At 46.8% G+C, this 17553-nt stretch overlaps 1 protein-coding gene across 2 annotated transcripts in view; it reads left to right on the forward strand.

The window, feature by feature from the left end:
- LOC125945374 (uncharacterized) overlaps nucleotides 1-17553 on the forward strand; it is a 63344-nt gene that overhangs the window by 37397 nt on the left and 8394 nt on the right. The window contains exons 1-3 of one of the 2 annotated variants that reach the window (XM_049667126.1): nucleotides 5172-5289; nucleotides 7054-7080; nucleotides 15582-15655. In XM_049667126.1, coding sequence (XP_049523083.1) covers nucleotides 5174-5289; nucleotides 7054-7080; nucleotides 15582-15655 — 217 coding nt within the window. In that variant the 5' untranslated portion in view covers nucleotides 5172-5173. Of the gene's footprint in view, nucleotides 1-5171; nucleotides 5290-7053; nucleotides 7081-15581; nucleotides 15656-17553 lie in introns of those variants that run through there. The other variant, XM_049667125.1, reaches the window with a different exon arrangement.

Genomic DNA, 17553 nt, shown 5'->3' on the forward strand with positions numbered 1-17553 from the left:
CCCCCCCCCCCCCCCCCCCCCCCCCCAAGGCCTTTCGCGCGTCGGAGGAAGGCGCGTTTGCTCTACATATATGGTGATTTGTAAAGGAGGAAAGAGACGCCTACTTCTGCAGCCCTTCAGGGAGCACGGCGCAGAACGCGCGTTTGTTCGCCCTGCGTTCACTCCCCGTGAAAGCGCGCGTCCCTTGCGAACTTTCACTCGCACATACAACATTCGGCGTGCGGCGACGATTTCATCTCTATTGACGTCATACAGAACCTCACGGCGACGGCGACGACGACGGCAGAAATCTGCTTTGAGTGTCCATATAATTGCTATCGCAATAAAACGCGCATGCAAATATTCAAACTAGTCCTAAACTGGCAGCAGTGAGCACCATGAAATGGACAAGGTAGAAAGTGGATCTTTATGACACCGTAATGAACGAAAATGTTAGCCATTTCTCTCCTTTTGGCTGCACCGCGTCGCCACCTCCACATTGATGCGGACGCGTGTGATAGCAGACCAGATACTTACCCCAGATGATAGGGAAGCTGTGTCCCCAGAAGTGTGTCTTCCGTTCGATGAAAACCTGGATGACCTAGATGACGTACATTTGAACGTATAGCGATTGAACAAGGGTGGAATAATAGTGGTTGGGTGATGGGATTAAGCATGCGCCTTCTTGGAGAACCATAAGCCGTGTGGAGCCGGATGCGAGCTACCGACTCACTTGCTTACTTCAAGATGAATATGTTGCGTTTTTACAACACTTCAAGTTAACCATCGAAAGCTGAAGAAAGAAAGGTCGATGTTTCAAACCACAAGTAAATGAGAAGGCCACCAGTTCCCGGCTCGAATCTACTTTCCCGGTTGGTTGGAGAGGCCTAAAGGAGAGAAAACTACCGAGATTCTAGGGGACCAAATAATTGCCGAGCAGTCCCTGGCGTCATGTCATCATGAAGTCTGAGTCAACTTGAAGGAGCGTGACTTGAAGACTGTAGCCTGGTAAGCACAATATGCAGATTAGTACTTATAAGCTGAAGGACTAAATAATTTTTAAAGCTAAGCTTTATATGGCTAGCCGAAACGAAAAAGCGCCTGTCCGTCGCCTGTGTACAGAAAACTGTTATAATCAGCATTGGCTCGAGCGTCGTCGTCTTCTTCCGCAGCTGGGTCATTGGCGCCCCTCAGGTTGCGCTCGCTCTCCGGTTCGGCACGCGCTCGTGCCACTGCTCCCACATTCATCTCCGTCTTCTACCACAGCTGGGTCTGTTGTCGCTCACCATTCCAGCGTAGAATTTCACTTCTCTTCTGTCGTCGTAATGGGGAGGCCGCGTTTACAGGGTATGAACAATTGCTTGAGGGGGTAGGAGCCATTCATTGTCTTATGTGGCGAACTGATTTAGTTTGAAGCAATTTAATTTCATAGAATCGCAAGCGGCAATGACAGGCGAATGCTGCTAACCACGCCGCTGAGCAAACTCGAGACATCGAACGTGTGCGATCATGGCGGACTGCGGTCATACTGTCAGTGACGTCGTTCTCTCCGTCGCAGCCGAACGTGTGTGTAATAACATTAAGAACACAAACACGTAAATAGTAATCGAGAAACACTTTAATGAACCATCGCAATTAACCCAGCCTCCAACACCGGGACCACACGTTTCAGCTTCGCTGGTTAACCATCTGTACAAAGTGCTTGGGCGGTGATTTGTTTAGAAAAGCTAAGAGAGATAGGAAGGCACCAGAGTAGAGAGGAGCAATCACGATAGAGTGTCAAAGCGTTACGAAATGTATACGGCGCGGAAGAATGGGCCACAGTGCTAAGTGGGTCTAGCATGGCCTTGCTAATGCAATTTGTTGCGTAAGTGCGGTGTGTGCACACAAAGCAGTTATATGATATATTACTGGAAAACTAAGCGATAAAATAGAACGGCTTGCATAGCGCAATGACAAGATGACGCTGACCAAGTGAAGCAAATGTTAAACAACAGAAATCGACTGAGTCTTGGGAAGAAATAGGTGCAATCATGACGTGCATGCATGCAGTTGGTATAGCCGTGGAAATAATGATGTGCCGGTAGTAGTAGAAATTGTGCATAGACAAGAAGCTGCTTGTATACGTAAACTCTGAGATACTGGCTCGAATATGGTGCGGATAAGGTGCCCTCTGTTATCGATAGCATAGCCAACAGGCGCAGAAGCATCAGTGACATTGACGGGTGGTACCACGAGGCAAATGCTGGCAGGACGAGTGTTCATACTGACACCTTAAAACTACGGAGGGATTAAAGTGCGGTGCTTCAACAATTACTTTATTATATGATTCTTCGGAATGTTCCAGGTGTCGGAAGAGTCACACAGTTCCGCTCTAGAAATTACCCATGGCAGAGTAAGCAAGCTTGGAAAAAGCCTAACATCATCGTAGGCACTGACGACAGTGAAGAAACAAGTACGACTCCAACTGAGAAATAGGCAATTATATTATAGGGAGAGAAATGTACGAATCACGCGGATCAGAGGGTTGCTCCATTAGTAAGCCCTTAGGCACAGCCCTGCGTGTAACGGTGGCCGACCTAAAAAAAATTGGCTGTTTCGTCCGAAAGGCGAAGCATTGATTGCGATAGCAAATTATTAGGTAGCTATATGCAGTAAGTTTAGCAGTTTTGTTAGCTGTATATTATGCTGTGAACATCGGCTTGACACATAATTTAACAAGCGTGGTGTCGCGAACGAACAGGCAAACATGAACACATTTCACTCGATGACCGCGGACACTCGCTGTCAGAAAGCTGGCATGATGAAGAGCGACAGCCGCGACGCGTGAATTATCCCTCGTGCTGTCTCTGGCTTCAACGCAAGCTAGGCGCACACGAAGCCATCAGCTATCTCGGGTGAGCTAGCCTTCGAATACAGGGCAGATTACCTCCAAGATAAGCGCTGAGGGCACGCCTACACTCAGCGCTTATGTAATATTTAGGCCTTTGATATGTTGCTGGGACTTATCGGGAGCTTACACGGTGCGCGCGTTAGCGTGGTGAAGTGTAGTGTCAATGGTATTGATGTGTGGAATCAGTGAAGTTTTGGTGGAGGAGGAACACGAAAAGTAGCGGGCCACTGACAGTAGTGAGAAGTAAAGTAGTTTTTGTAGACACGCTGGAGAATACGAGCGGCCACATGGGGAAAACAGCAGGCGAGAAAAAGGATGGAAAAGCAGTAGTCATTCAAAATTTTTCCAAAGTGATCCTTATAATACTCCGATAATTGTATTCCTTCAATAACCCGATTCTTGGCCCATCCCCCATAGTGGGTACAAGCCACTCTCGAAGGCAAGCAAACAAGCAAGCAAGCAAGTGGCGCACAGAAGGAAGAATGCGGGGCAAAAGCAATCCTTGTAGAGAAACTTAGTGACGCGCACATCGAGAAGCGAGGTGGACTGGCTGCAGCCCCACTACCAAGGTGAACAATGGACACCCCTTCCATGGATCAAGCTCAGCGGGGCGCTGATGTTCGGCTTTGGAACCAGAGGTGGTCGCCAGCTAACTGGAATCTTGGGAATGAACAGCACTTGTGACACTGGCCTTGTATACACTGCTGCTGGCTCTAGCAAATCCCACCCCTGTCCGGCAGGCCGAAGCTGTTCCAGCGCGAGGCAGAAGCACCAGCCAGCAGAAGTGCCAATTTGCTGGAATGCAAAAGCCACCTAGTGAAGTCGTCTTCGACACGTACGTCATCAATTGCTACGCAAAACACTGACAGCGACGACGCCGGACTACAGACAATACCATCGACGAAGATCCTGTCAGACGTATCGGTTGTATGAGTGCCATGTAGGGGTAGTAGCGAGTTTTGAATTTAGAACATTTTACGACGTTGAATCTGAGAGAGTGCAGAACAGCCAATACTGGTTACGGGACTAAGGGATGTTTTAGAGCGCACCTCTTAAGCACCCACTCCTGCGGCGACTGTTGGCGTCGGCGTAACCGAGCGAACGAACACAGTGAAGGATGAAAGCGCGAACGCAGAGTGCTGCGGTTGGTGAAAGACGTGAGGAGGAAAGTGGAGGAGGAGGGTATGGCGAAAGCATGAGCAGAAAAGGGTAGTGGGTTGACAATAACTACGACATGGCGCCAGAGTAGCGCTCGTCGTATGGCAGGTTTGTCTGAGGCGGCTGTTGTGAATCGCCCCCATGCGTCACCCACGTGCTGCCACTCGTGATCTCCAGATTAGGGAGGCAGTCACACCACACTTCGCTTCATTTGCAACGTGCCGCACGAGACAGATTGTCCGCGCCAACCAATATATCGTTGTGGGTTCTCCCCAGTTTGCGGGTGCTGCCACGAGGCAGCACCCGTGAACTGGGGAGAAATAGGCAATGATTGGTTTTAAAAGGCATTCACGATGAATATTTCGTGTCTTTTGTGTCTCGCCTATTCGAATACCGCCGATAAGCGCACATCCGCAAGCAGCACCTTAGTTTTTTTGTTCCTTCTTCAATCTGTCCCTTAGTATCTGCCCTTAAATGCATTAAAATAACCACCGCCTCATTTCAAAGAAAAAACAATACGCAGTTAGCAGGTTAATCAGAACAACGGCCTTTCTAAGTTTATATGTTTGTTTTAGCTATGATAACAATAGAAACAGAGGTTTTTATATGTCTGTGAACACTGCAGAATTTTTAAAGCGCAGCTCCTAGGCGCTCCTGTCTGGGTCGAGCGTCGGTATTCCCGGCATGAGCGAGCGAACGAGCGCAGCGGATGAAAGAGCCAACGCTGAGCCCTGTAGGGGATGAAAAGAGCGGCAAGAGCGAAGAGCACATGAGGAGGAAAGATGAGGACGACGGTATGGCACTGAGACAACGATGCTAAGAGATGGCGCCAGAGTAGCGGGCGTCGTCTGGGAGGTCTGTCTGTGGTGGCTCTTCTGAACCAACGCACAGCTTCTCATGATCTTACAATCAGCGAGGCAGTTGCACCCCACTTCCCCCTGTTTGAAACGTGCCTCACGAGACAGATTGTCCGCGCCAGCCAATATACCGCGAAATGAAAACACGTATAGAGTTGCGCACAAGTGTTGCATTACGGAGTATCGCAATCATCAGTGAATGTTTTTTACCACTTTCCATGTTTAGTGACACGCTGCTCTTTTAACGCAGTTTCTTCGCAGCCACGGTCCTCTTTACATTCAAATGATGAGCGAGGATGAATGGAACAACAATAGCTGCTTATGCGTAAAGTCTCTATTTCTAGCCGCACATACTGACGGATGTGAACGCACTTTGGAGTGCTACACGTACGTGAGGACAGTGTGAGTATGTCTTCCCATAGTTTTTTTCTAATGGAAGCGATATATATGGGACGTTAAAAAAAACGGAACACTAAGCGGTAACACGGTTTTTATCAAACACAAAAAAACGAAGGTGGTACCTTAATTTTAATAAATTTTGCAAAAAACGGAAATACGAGAAAGGTATTTGCGTAATTAGGACATTAATAACGCTGTCAAGTTATGTTTCGCATAAGGGAAAGATAAAAAAATTTGCGTAGCTTACACTGGAGGCGCAATGTTAAGTGACAGAGGAGCTGATGGGCACCTAGCTCGTCCTGGCTTTTGTGATAGGCTAAGCGCTACCAAGTCATCCCCAGCATTTTCTCGAATTTATTGATTATTGATCGAAACTGGATATGACAGGAAATGAACCCTGTCATGATTTGGATTGTGTGGCCGGACGAGGCGAAGAAAGAACGGCAGTTCTGATGTGGATTTGTCGCCGTGACGCGAGGAACATGAAACGCGCGGCCAAGAGAGCGAGAGTGGCCTACGGCTCAAGCGAGTCAAAGATTAGAGTTACAGAATTGATAACAAGAGAAGGGAAGCGCAGTCGAGGACGGCAGAGAACTAGGTGGGGTGATGAAGTTAGGAAATTTGTAGGCGCAAGTTGGAATCAGCTATCACATTGCAGGGCTAATTGGAGATCGCAGGGAGAGACCTTCGTCCTGCAGCGGACATCAATATAGGCCGATGATGATGATAAATAGACCTTCAGCTTAAGCACTGAGGATCGCGTAAATTCTAAAATGTATGCTACTATTCACGTCGTGTAAACAATTTTTACACAATTTTCGATGACAAATATGGCAAGTTCTAAAAGCCGCGATAACATTCGAGGAACTTCCAGTACTGAAAGGCGTATCTGGTACTGAGCGATAGGCTTATTATTTGTTATCCGGATAAGACAGTCAATAAAAAAGGTAAATAACTACGAGTGGCAATATACTCAGATCAGAATGAGGCATGTGTCTGCTGCAGCGAATGTTCGCAAATGACTCAGCACATTGCAAGTCGAATGTGAAGATATTCCCACAGCAAGACCGATAAGAAAGGTTTACCTTCGAGAAGCGCTGAACAGTAAAGCGGATGGGAGCCCCAGCTGGTGATCAGTCTCTAGGTAAGCAACAAACGTTTAGAATATTGGTGGAAGAATAGAGGAAAAAGCTTTGACAGAACCTGTACTTTAGTAGGATGTTCTGGCGGGCTAGTTGGTTCATAGCTTTTAGACGTTCATAAACTGCGCAAAAAAAACGAAGACACAAGAAAGAAAACACACACGACACCAGTTGGCAGTCTGCGCTCGTGGTGTCGTGTGTGTTTTCTTTCTTGTGTCTTCGTTATTTTTGCGCAGTTTATAAACGTCTAAAAGACAGAACCTGATTCATTAAAGGCATGGGTAACAACACGATGTAGATATAGAAGTTCTATTAAAGAGACAGAAGATCAAGGAGAGAGACGCGAAGGGCTAGAGTGCTCTGCATGTGTAAGATGCCTGCTAAGCACAACTACTTGTTGCCGACCAGTTTCCATCATAATGCCGATACAAACATTCAACGTCTTCATGATCACCACCACGATCTTCATCAACATCATTATCGTTCCCATCACTAATTCACATTTCATAAGGCAGTTCTCTCCGTGTTATAAGACATAAAAGGTCTGCTTCTTGTTTTGTTCTAAAATTCACGGTTCTTGTAGAAAACAAATAAATGAAATAACAAACTGCCAGTTTTATTTCAGAGTTGGACCGGAGCAAATGATAATAAAGTACGTATTTACTTTATTCTAGGCATGTTAAGAATCCTTAAAGGAATCATGGAATTTTGATATATTATAGGTAATATTTGGTTTCATTATCAAAATTGTAAACAAGTGGTAAATAAGTTATGTTGGAACCTTTAACTTCGCAAGAATTGATGTGGCAGAAGCACACAGGCTAAATATATAGTCAGCGCGATTGAGGGTTCGTATTTGCGGGAGTGAGTGAGTGAGTGAACTTTATTCGGTCCACGACAGACGCGAGTAAACTTGAGGTCACCTGGCTAGGCCCACTCGGGGACCATCAGGTCAAACCTGACGGCCCTCTCGCGGGCCCTCTTGACTGCCAGGATTTGAGAGGTCTGATCCTGGGCCTTAATAAGCGTCATAATTTCCTCTTGGGTGAAAGGGGGACCGGCAGAGGCGCAGCGCCACAGGCCATGCTCGAAGTCCGTATAAACCACCACACAGGGGGCAGTCCGGGCTTGGGAACCATTCGGGGTACATTGTGTGCAGTGCCGCAGGGCTCGGGTAAGTGCTTGTTTGTAAAAGTCTGAGAGTGACTGCCTGGGCCCAGCACCGCGAGGAGTGCGGCAGAGCCAGGAGTCTTCTTGATAGGTAATTGTGTTTGCATATCTCATTGTACGAGCAGAGAGGCTCGGGTCGCCCAGGAGAGGACGCATTACCCGGCGCACGGTCAGTCAAACCTTGTGCAGCCGAGTGTGCCTCCTCGTTGGGGTTGAGCGAGGCACCCTCAATGTTTCCAAGGTGCGCAGGCAACCAGGCCACTGAGTGGTGTATGAGGTCTTTAGCGTTTTGGATGATACGTAGGGCCTGGGGAGCCACCATTCCTATCTGAAAGTCCCTGATAGCGGTCTTGGAGTCTGAATAAATCGTGTCATGTACACCGTCCGTCAATACAAGAGCAATGGCAACCTGTTCTGCAACGCTGGAACTAGAAGTGCGGATGGTAGCGCAGCTGATGATTTTCGAATCACAATATATAACCACTGAGAAGAAGGCTTCTTGAACGTACGAAGCAGCGTCTACGCAGCATGTTCGATCCTTGTCCAAGCGGGCATTGGCGAGCAGAGCATTACCCCTGGCTCGTCTTCGTCCTTCGTTGTAGGTCGGATGCATATTGCGTGGCATCCGGTGCATGGAAATCTTGGATCTTATGTCGTTGGGCAGCTTCACAGCGTCGGGACCGACGACCGTGGGGTTACGTCCCAGCATGCCAAGTATGGCTCGGCCCGCTGGGGTGCCGGAGAGTCTGACAAACTGAGAAAACTCTTGGGCTTCAGCAATTTCTTCGAACGTGTTGTGGATGCCCAACTTGGGGAGGTCTTCTGTGTGCGTTCGGACGGGAAGGCCAAGGGCAAGCTTGAATACTCTTCCGATTAGGGCATTGATATTGTTGCGCTCCAACACGAGCCAGTTGTGCATAGCCGCCGAATAAGCGAGGTGGCATAGCACAAATGCATGCATAATCCGGATCAGATTGTCTCCCTGATTCCGCGGTACCTGTTGGTGATTCTTCGGATCAGTCCGAGGACACTTTCGGTCTTGGAACAAATGCTTTTGACGGCGGCTCCATTGGACCCGTTAGACTGGATAAACATTCCTAGGACCCTGATAGTGTCCACCCGCGGAACTGGGGAGCCGTTACCAGCGAATAACGTAATGTGGCTCTCCGTTGCTGGCTTCCAGGACCGGTGAGAACCGCTTCTGGGCCTCTTCTTGTAAAGTAAGAGCTCGGATTTGGTGGGCGAGCACTTTAGCCCAGTCGGGATTATATACCGCTCCGTCACATTGATGGCCTCTTGCAAAGCACCCTCGATCTGACCCTCACATCCGCTGGGGCACCAGATGGTGCTGTCGTCTGCATAGATCGTGTGGTTAATGCTCGGGATCTTGTTCAAGGCCCTCGACAGGTTGATCATGGAGATGTTGAACAGCGTCAGGGAGATCACCGCCCCTTGAGGTGTTTCCTTTGGCCCAAGCTGAATTTCGTGGGTCAAAAACTCGCCAATCTTGAGTTTAGTGGATCTCGAGGAAAGGAAGGAGAGCACGAAATTGTACACCTGCTTGCCGACGTCAAGCTCTGTCATGCTCTTGAGAATAAAGGCATGCGATATGTTGCCAAAGGCCTTTTCTAAATCCAAGCCCAGAATTGCCTTAGTGTCCGCGGAGGTGGGGTCAATGATCTGGTGCTTGATCAGCTTCATGGCGTCCTGAGTCGAGAGCCCCACGCGAAAGCCAATCATGTTGTTAGTATAGCATTCGTTAGACTCGATGTGGTCAGTGAATGAATAAAAGATGCATAGTGCTCACACTCGAAGAGAAGATGCACGTATAGCGTTTCCGGTGGACGCCACAAGGAGTGCTCGTCGAAAACTGCGGATTTTCGCCTCCTGCTTTTTGGCACTGGCAAGAAGTGATGTAGTAGCTTTTGGCCTGAGTTACTGCATCACCTTACATAGCAAGAGAAGTGGTAGCTCTCGCTTGACATTTCGAATGTGCACCTAAATACGACGAAGCGCATTGCCTATAAAAACTAATTGAAGGCTTCGCCCAAACAAGAAGGTTGCGACAAGTGCGCAAGGTTCTCGGCTACCACTTTCAACTCCACGTCGAGGCATGCCAAAATGTAAACATTCGCATGTGGTTACTTCAATTCTCTTTTTTTGCGATTCACTTCAACTGTTGGCCGTATCAACGCTTGCGGCGAAACGGCCAACGTTGGTGAAACGCGGCCAACGGCTGCGTTTTTGCTGCGATGAGTCGGTGGCCGTCGGCAGATCGTAATAACAGAAACGTGGAACCGCGAGCAGCCTTGTCTAGCTAAAGCTGGAATTTTCGCGGCCTAACGACGTTTTTTGTCACGTTAAATTCACATAGTAATGAGATCGTGCGAGTACCTTCCCCGCTAGGGCAGTGCTACCGTCGCATGATGAAGTGGCGGTGGCGGAGTAGACGGGAAATGCGCGCCTTGACTGGAGCCTGTAGCCGTGGGTTCTAGGTATAGCGTCACTTTCGGCGACCTGTAATGGCAACATTTCTTTCAGTTCCGATATGAAAAACCAAGTTATTTGAAAGCTTTTCGGGACGCTTCCGCCAACGTTTCTAGATGCGGTCTGTTGAGAAACTTGCTTAAAGTGATGGGCCCAAGCTGTCGCTCATATATTAGAGTGTCGCTCAAACCTACTTGCGACCAGGTAACGTGAAATCATCAGCTCAGCAGACAATACCAGGAGGCGGAAACTCCGTATGCCTTCCACTGGCCGCGTCATAATTGCGTCACAATTACGTAGGGCCTACATTCGACGCTAGTTGCTCCCCTGGCGATGGACAGCGTAACTTGAAAATCCCAGACAAAGCAAAAGCGGAAGTGACGTCACGCTTTTCTCTTTTGGCCCTCCATCTTCCTTTTTCCTTCCAGCTACTCTCTCTTTCCTCTGACGGCAATTTGCGCCTGCGCATTTGCTTCGCCGACCGCTCATGTGCTCGCGCCGGCCTCTGCATGCCTCCGGTAGGCGCGGCCGACGTGCGCACGCTTGGCTGGCGTGACCACTTAGCCTCGTTTCACGTATTTCACTTCGCGGAGCGCTGGCTTATGGGTGTTATTCAAGCAGCGTGCCAGTGAGAAGAAAGTTAACACAAACTTTTTCTTTAATTTTTTAAATGCGAAGCATTTCTTGCCGGCGACTCTGTCCGTCCCTCCCGCGTCCCACAACCCCCCCTCCAGCGCATGCGCGCCCCCTCCCCCTCTCTATCCTCTCCTACGCTCCCCCCCTTTCTATCCTCTAGGAATCCGGAGTGGCACGCACGACAGGTGGTGCGACAGCCGCGGTAGTTTCGCGGTATGAAAATGATGGAGCGCGTGCGCCTCATTCTCTCTCCTGTGCAGCGCCGCGATGAGCGCTCGGGCCGCTGCCGCCAAACCATCTCTCGCTCAAGCTAACCATCTCCCCGCTGCTTCGCATCCACACATGGTTCCCTTTAGCGGGAGATGGAGTAATTCTTTAAACGTACCGCACGATAAACTAAGCTTTGATACAAAGAAAATCAGAGCGCAGTTCGGTAATTGTGTTTGCGACAACGCGAAAATGCCTGAATATCAAGAATGAAGCCCTTGCGGAACATAAAATTGCGTACTTGTCATGTTTGAGGAATCAAAAGAAACTTGCGCATGTCACAGAGCCGTAGAAGTGTTGTGATAACCCTAAAATACCCCGTTTCGCCATTTGATTTGAGCTCGTCTGCCTCAGTCGTTTCTTGACTCTCTACAAATTCAGAGGGTTCGGGTTTGCCATAGTCAGACTTCCAGTGAAAACAGAAACTGTTGCAAAAGCCAAGCAAAACGCGCCCAATACTAAAGAACGTCTATAACACGTTTGGGCGGCTGAGCCAGCTGAGCTTAGCCGCCGTCCGCCGTCGCCGCCTTAACTGAAACTGCCTATCGAACTAAGGTGAGGAAAAGGAAAACAAAATGTTTTCGTTTCTTTTCAGCAATGAAAGTTGTTTTGTTTTATTATTGTATTATTAGTTATTATGACACTGCCGCAGGAAGTCCATCGACACTTATAAATTCTAAAAATTTATCATGTTTTGTGGAAGCAGCCGTCCGCCCCAAGGTAGGCGCGGAATTAGAAAACGAATCTAATGGTAGCTTTACGCTGGTTGTAGATGTGCTTTTGAAGTGAACGCCTTGAGACGAGTGCTTTCTGCTGAAACTAAAGGCACCTGCTTCACCGACTCCCTAAGCGAAATTTGAGCGCAGCTCCGTGCGTGTTTTCATTTCGCTATATATTGGCTAGCGTGGACAATCAACGCGGCACGTTGCAAATGAAGCAAAATGAGGCGCGACTGTTTCGCTAATCACGACATCGGGAGAAGCAGCGCTTGGGTGACACGTGGGCGCGATTCACAGCAGCCGCCGCAAACAGACCTCCCAGGCGACGCGCGCTACTCGGGCGCCATCTCGTTGCACGGCACTGCACTTTTCCTCTCACGCTTTCGCTATACCCTCCTCTACCGCTGTACTCCTCGTGCTCACTTCGCTCTCGCTGCTTTTTCACCACACCCTGCCATGAGAAATAGGAGAGGAATAGGATACTTTTTTGAAGCGGAAGTACAGCCACGTTGGTGTGCCATCTCCCTTTGCGCCTCCAATCAGCTCGCCGGAGCCGATAGGCGTTTGACATTGCATTACTACGAACCGCTGGCAGTGTGTGCCGCTGACACGCGTCCGAACAAAGCCTACGAAAGTTATGTAAGAGTTTTAGCGAAGCAGACGCGCTCCTGTGCTTTTCCGTGGAACGTTGAAGACGACGACGAACACCCGCGCCGTGATTACCCGAGTGTCTTTTTTGCTGACTCACACTCACATTCACAGACCCAAAACACAACCTTTAAGCCTCACACCCGACTCCAAAGTCAGATTATCTCGGGAACAAAATGTGCTGCGGGAAAGACACCGTCGGAAAAATCTTATCTCGCTTTTCAGAGGCCGAGAGCAGCAGCGAGAGCTTCAGTAGCGCGGTTGCTATGGCAACGTTGACGCTTTGGGATACCAGTTCCAGTGATCCTTTGCGAAAAACATCACTTGACTTCCGTCACACTTTCTCCAGCACATCCGTGCTGGCCGAGTCCTCTCCTTCGCTTTCCTTCCTCCATGCCGCCGGCGCTCCGCGTTCGCTCTCTCATTCGCTGCGCTCCTTCGCCCGGTTACGCCGGGAACGCCGAAGCGCGACGCAGGAACGCTCGCGAGTAATTTCGGTTTGAACCTACAAGACGCGCGCCATCGTGCGCCCACTTGGCTCACATTTTTGCCTTGGCAGACGCTGTGTCGTATTTTTGATATCGTATTTTGTTTCGTATATCGTATTTTGATATCGTACGTTGTTTCGTATTTTTGATAACGTAGACGTTGTTTCGTATTTCTGGTGCCTCATGGTAAACATACCCAAGCCAAGACAATCCATTAGCAACCATTCTGTTGTTGCTAAGAGGACGCATCTCGTTAGACCTACGGGCACCGGAATCGCAGAACGATATCAGGAATTGGAGTATCAGGACTTGGAGGGGTCTATAAATAACTTTATTTCAACAGCTTAAGCTGGAATTTCGTGCTGTTCCTCAAGTCAGTATTTGAGGGACTTTTATTTTCAAATTACACTTGAATTACAATGTAACCATTCAACTTAAGCAAAATGTCTCATTTATACTAAAATACGAGTGCAATTTTCTCTCACCAATACATCAATCACTTAGTGCAAAGAAGGAATCATATGTTACGGATGTCAAATAACTTGGCTTGGTTGAATGAACTAGTAATTATTGCCGAAAAACTAAGGCGGTTATTTTTTGAACAAGAATCAAACAGATGTAGGTAACTTCTCTCTATCTTAATAATAACATTTTGCACATTGTCGATTATGCAAAATTACTCGTTGTCACATTTTTGATAAGACACTACGGGGCACGCATATAGAACATATACCGTCACAAGCTGCTCCGAAACTTCGCGCCGTTCTGTCGTTTAGTGTCGTTCTGTGTCGCGCCGCAAACTTCGACACATAACGCCGTTGGTACGCACGCCTGAGAAAATAGGGGCAAAATTTAGCCTTGAACGCGGCGTTGAGCGAGCCGTAGCTCGGCAGCACGTTTCTCAATCTCAGCGGCAGTGGTTACGTTTGAGAAAGCTGACTCAGCCATAGTAAATATAGTCCGTCGAGCTTAATACGGTGGTAATGAATAATCATAAGGCCTACAAGTGTCCAACTTGTTGCAGCAACATCACGCCTGTTTAGCTATGGCACCCTTGTTTGACCTCATTGAACTCATTTGACCTAGAAAGTGTCTTTCTCCATAGGAAAAGCTAGCGCATTAGGGTGAGCCAAGTGCAGGACTACCAACCATCTAGGATGCGGTGGACTCAACGAACGTTTTGCTAAAACACATTCTGTAAACGATTGACGTCATTACAAATAGGGAGCCAGCACAATTTCGAAATTGGTGCGCGAAACGCTTACGAGCTGTAACATAAATTCGACATGAAAGCTTTGTAATTCATGAATACATATAAGTGTTGTTTTGGTTAAGTCATTTCTAACACCTTAGTGCCCGTTTATCCTCTGCAGCACACACAAGGCGTTTCACGTACCGCACCACAGCTGCGTCTCAGATACAGACCGCTCGATAAATTGCAGATAACGTGGTCTTGCGCTCTCTATTGTGCGTGCCTGTACTTCATACATATGTAGCGTCCTATGTTTTAAAGCAGTTTGTATGTGCTGTAGATGGGATTGGTGTTCCACGTACGGCACATACAACGCTCGGCATGAAAGTTAGCAGGCGTCCCTTATGCTACAACTAAGACGACTTCAGTTCGAAAGCCCGAATGCCGCTAACTCAATGACACAACAGCCACTTTTTTGCTGAGTCATCTTCACTGCGAACACATATTTTGCAAAATCAATTTTGCAAGTCATTGTTATTTCACCAACTGCAACCGTGACTCAGCACTTGCTTTTGTTGAGTCATCGTCAACCTGAACCCACAATTTACAGTCATTTTTGCAAGTCACCCTTCATTCACCAAATTCGGATCGTGACTGAGCACTTTTTGCTGAGTCGTCATCACTCTGAAACCACAATATACGGTCATTTTGGCAAGCCATCATGTTTTTCTTTTTTTTTTGCAAGTCCCCCTTCCGGATTCACCAAACTCCAACCGTGACTCAGCTTTTTCTTTGTTGAGTCACTCTCACTTGAACCCTCAAATCTTTTCCATATCACTCCTCCACTCCATAGCCTCTTAATTCACTCTTAATTCACGCTTCATTGACTGTTGATTCACCCTATTCCTGCTTTGTTCACCGTCATTCACTCTATGATCTTGGTTTTCGTTTCCATCACACTTGGTTTGCCCTATTACTCTCCAAATTTTCAATTTTCATCACTCTTGATTCACCCTATCACTACTTGATTCAGCTTCATTCACTCTTAAATCACCATCAGTTTACTCTTAATTTACCTCATTCACCTCTCTGTAGAACCATTTTTCTAATTATCATTACCATAATAACCATACTTGCACTCATTAGTATTATTTTCGGTTCTTGGCCACCTTTCGGGGTTTTCTGGCCCTTGTTCCCCTTTGTCATGATAATTATCGTAGTTAGATTATTCACTGCCATGATTATTTATGAATATTTATATCGCTCAAGTAATTACTTATCGATTGATATATATTGTAATGGCGTTTGTAATGATCTAATGAAGGTATCAATTTTTGTATAATTTTTATCGATTTTTTTTCGAATTCTGGCACCACTTTTTCAAGGTCAGATCTAAACGAGACATATAAGGCTTTCGTCTTAATAAAGAGACTTGTGTCGCTGCTCGGGTGAAGACTACCTAAGTGGAAAGGCCCGCTTGAGTTTATTAATTGTAGCGGCTGCTTTCACTCATAATTTGTTAACTCCTGCACCTTTATATTTCCAGGAAAGAGAACGCAGACTTTCGAGTGACAGCCACGGATGGTATTACAACAATCCATCTCTGGACAATATTCAAAAGTATGGTATTGCTCATGCAAATTTTAAAGCGAAGCTTTCAGTTCCTCGTCTCTGGGGTTAGCCATATGTATCGTTCCTCGTCGGATATCAGTGTATGTGTGGATATATTCGTTCAACTTAGTTCACTGGGCATGTTTTGCCCAGCGAAGCACTTGTCGAGTAGACAAGTAGGGCCGCTTAGTGGGTGCCTAAACTTACAACTTGATGCTGGCTGCTGTCTGACCTATCAGACAACTTGAGTCACTGGGCATGTTCTACTGGAGATGGGCCGATTGTTGGCGAATCCCCTAAAGTGAATGTGCCACTGTTAGACAATTAAATTCAATTCATTTTTTATCGAAAAGTAAATTAGTACATAGACTAGTATACAAGGAGTGTGAAACCCTAAATGTAATATTGAAAATAGCATTCTTATGGGGTCTCTGGTACTGGGTGGAAATGAAGGCTCATCACTTGACTTCTTCAAGCACAGCAGCCCGAAACTTAGGCACTACTCCCCAATTGCACGCCGACAGCGAGAGCATATTTATTATCGTTTGCATGCATCCGTGCACCAAGCATCGTCAAGGCCACGCAAACGGAGGGGTACTTAGCGCAGACTTTACGGCTACGCTGATAGATGCCTCAGCGTGCGCAGTAGAAAGCACGCGAAAGGAGTCCGGTTGCAAATCACAACTGACGCCTTTTGCTGGTGGCTACATTGTTTGAATGCTAATCGCATTAACCATTTAACTGGCAGCTCAACAGTATTATTCACTTCACAAAAACATCTGCAAACACTACAAACAACCAAATATTAGTCCGTGCCTTTCAATTTACCTCAACTTATGTGCCTTCTCAACAGTGGTATTCACAAAAATGTCGAACGCGAGCAGCAGCAGATGTTTGGATGAGAAAACCCGAAGGTCTCGTCGCTGTATTCTGACCACACGCGGTGGTCACATTCTCGCCAATGCAATTTTTTTGCCTTTGTTTCAGAAAGTACTTAATTTTTTTCTCCATAGAGGTGCATTTCCACAACACACACTGACCTTATCAATGCAAGCAACTAACACATTTTTTGGACCATACATTTGCCTTTAACCAGCTAGTCAACAATATTTTTACCTGTTGTATATCACTTAAGTTTCGAGAGAAACCCTTTCGTATTTAATTTGGCATGTATTTGAACAATGTAAAGAATAACTAAAGCACTAAAAACATTCTTGGTCAGGTCTTTTTATCTTGCCAGTTAAAGAGTTAACATGGACAGTCAACGTGAGATAGGCACTGCCGGATTTTTTTCACTTTCTGCAGATGTTCATACACTTCGTTGTACACACACTACTCGTCAGCATTCTTTTTTATGGAAACGTCATACATCGCCTTTTTTTCTTGTGGTGCGAACAGGTAACAGTTTATCAGGATTGACACTGGAAGTATAGAAGGCGACATAAACGCTCATTGGAACAACAATGAAGATCAAGACAAAAAATGACATACGTGGTGTACAAAAAATAAAAAAATGAAGTTATGTTTAAAAAGAAGGCGTAGCAACGCCAGGGGTGCCACACCAATGGGCATCCAATCAAACCAAACTATAACTTGAAGTTGATTTTGGTCCATTAGTGAATGAAAACAAACCATGGAGAGCCAGGCTAAATGCGGTATTCATACCTGCATAAAATGAAAGCATACATGGGCAGTTAATAAGGACATATCATTATACAACTCTAATGTGAACAAACACATTTTTAAGTAAGGAAATATCAACAAGAAAACAGAAATAGTCAATATCGGTCTTACATGCGTTGAGAAATGCACCAACAGTACAAACTGAAGCGTCGTATGTTAGAGACAGTGACTAGAATGCTTGTATTGTACAAGAGAAACACTCAGAAGCCAAGACAAGTAAAGGA

This window comes from Dermacentor silvarum, chromosome 5 (assembly GCF_013339745.2).
Source record: "Dermacentor silvarum isolate Dsil-2018 chromosome 5, BIME_Dsil_1.4, whole genome shotgun sequence".
NCBI lineage: Eukaryota > Metazoa > Arthropoda > Arachnida > Ixodida > Ixodidae > Dermacentor > Dermacentor silvarum.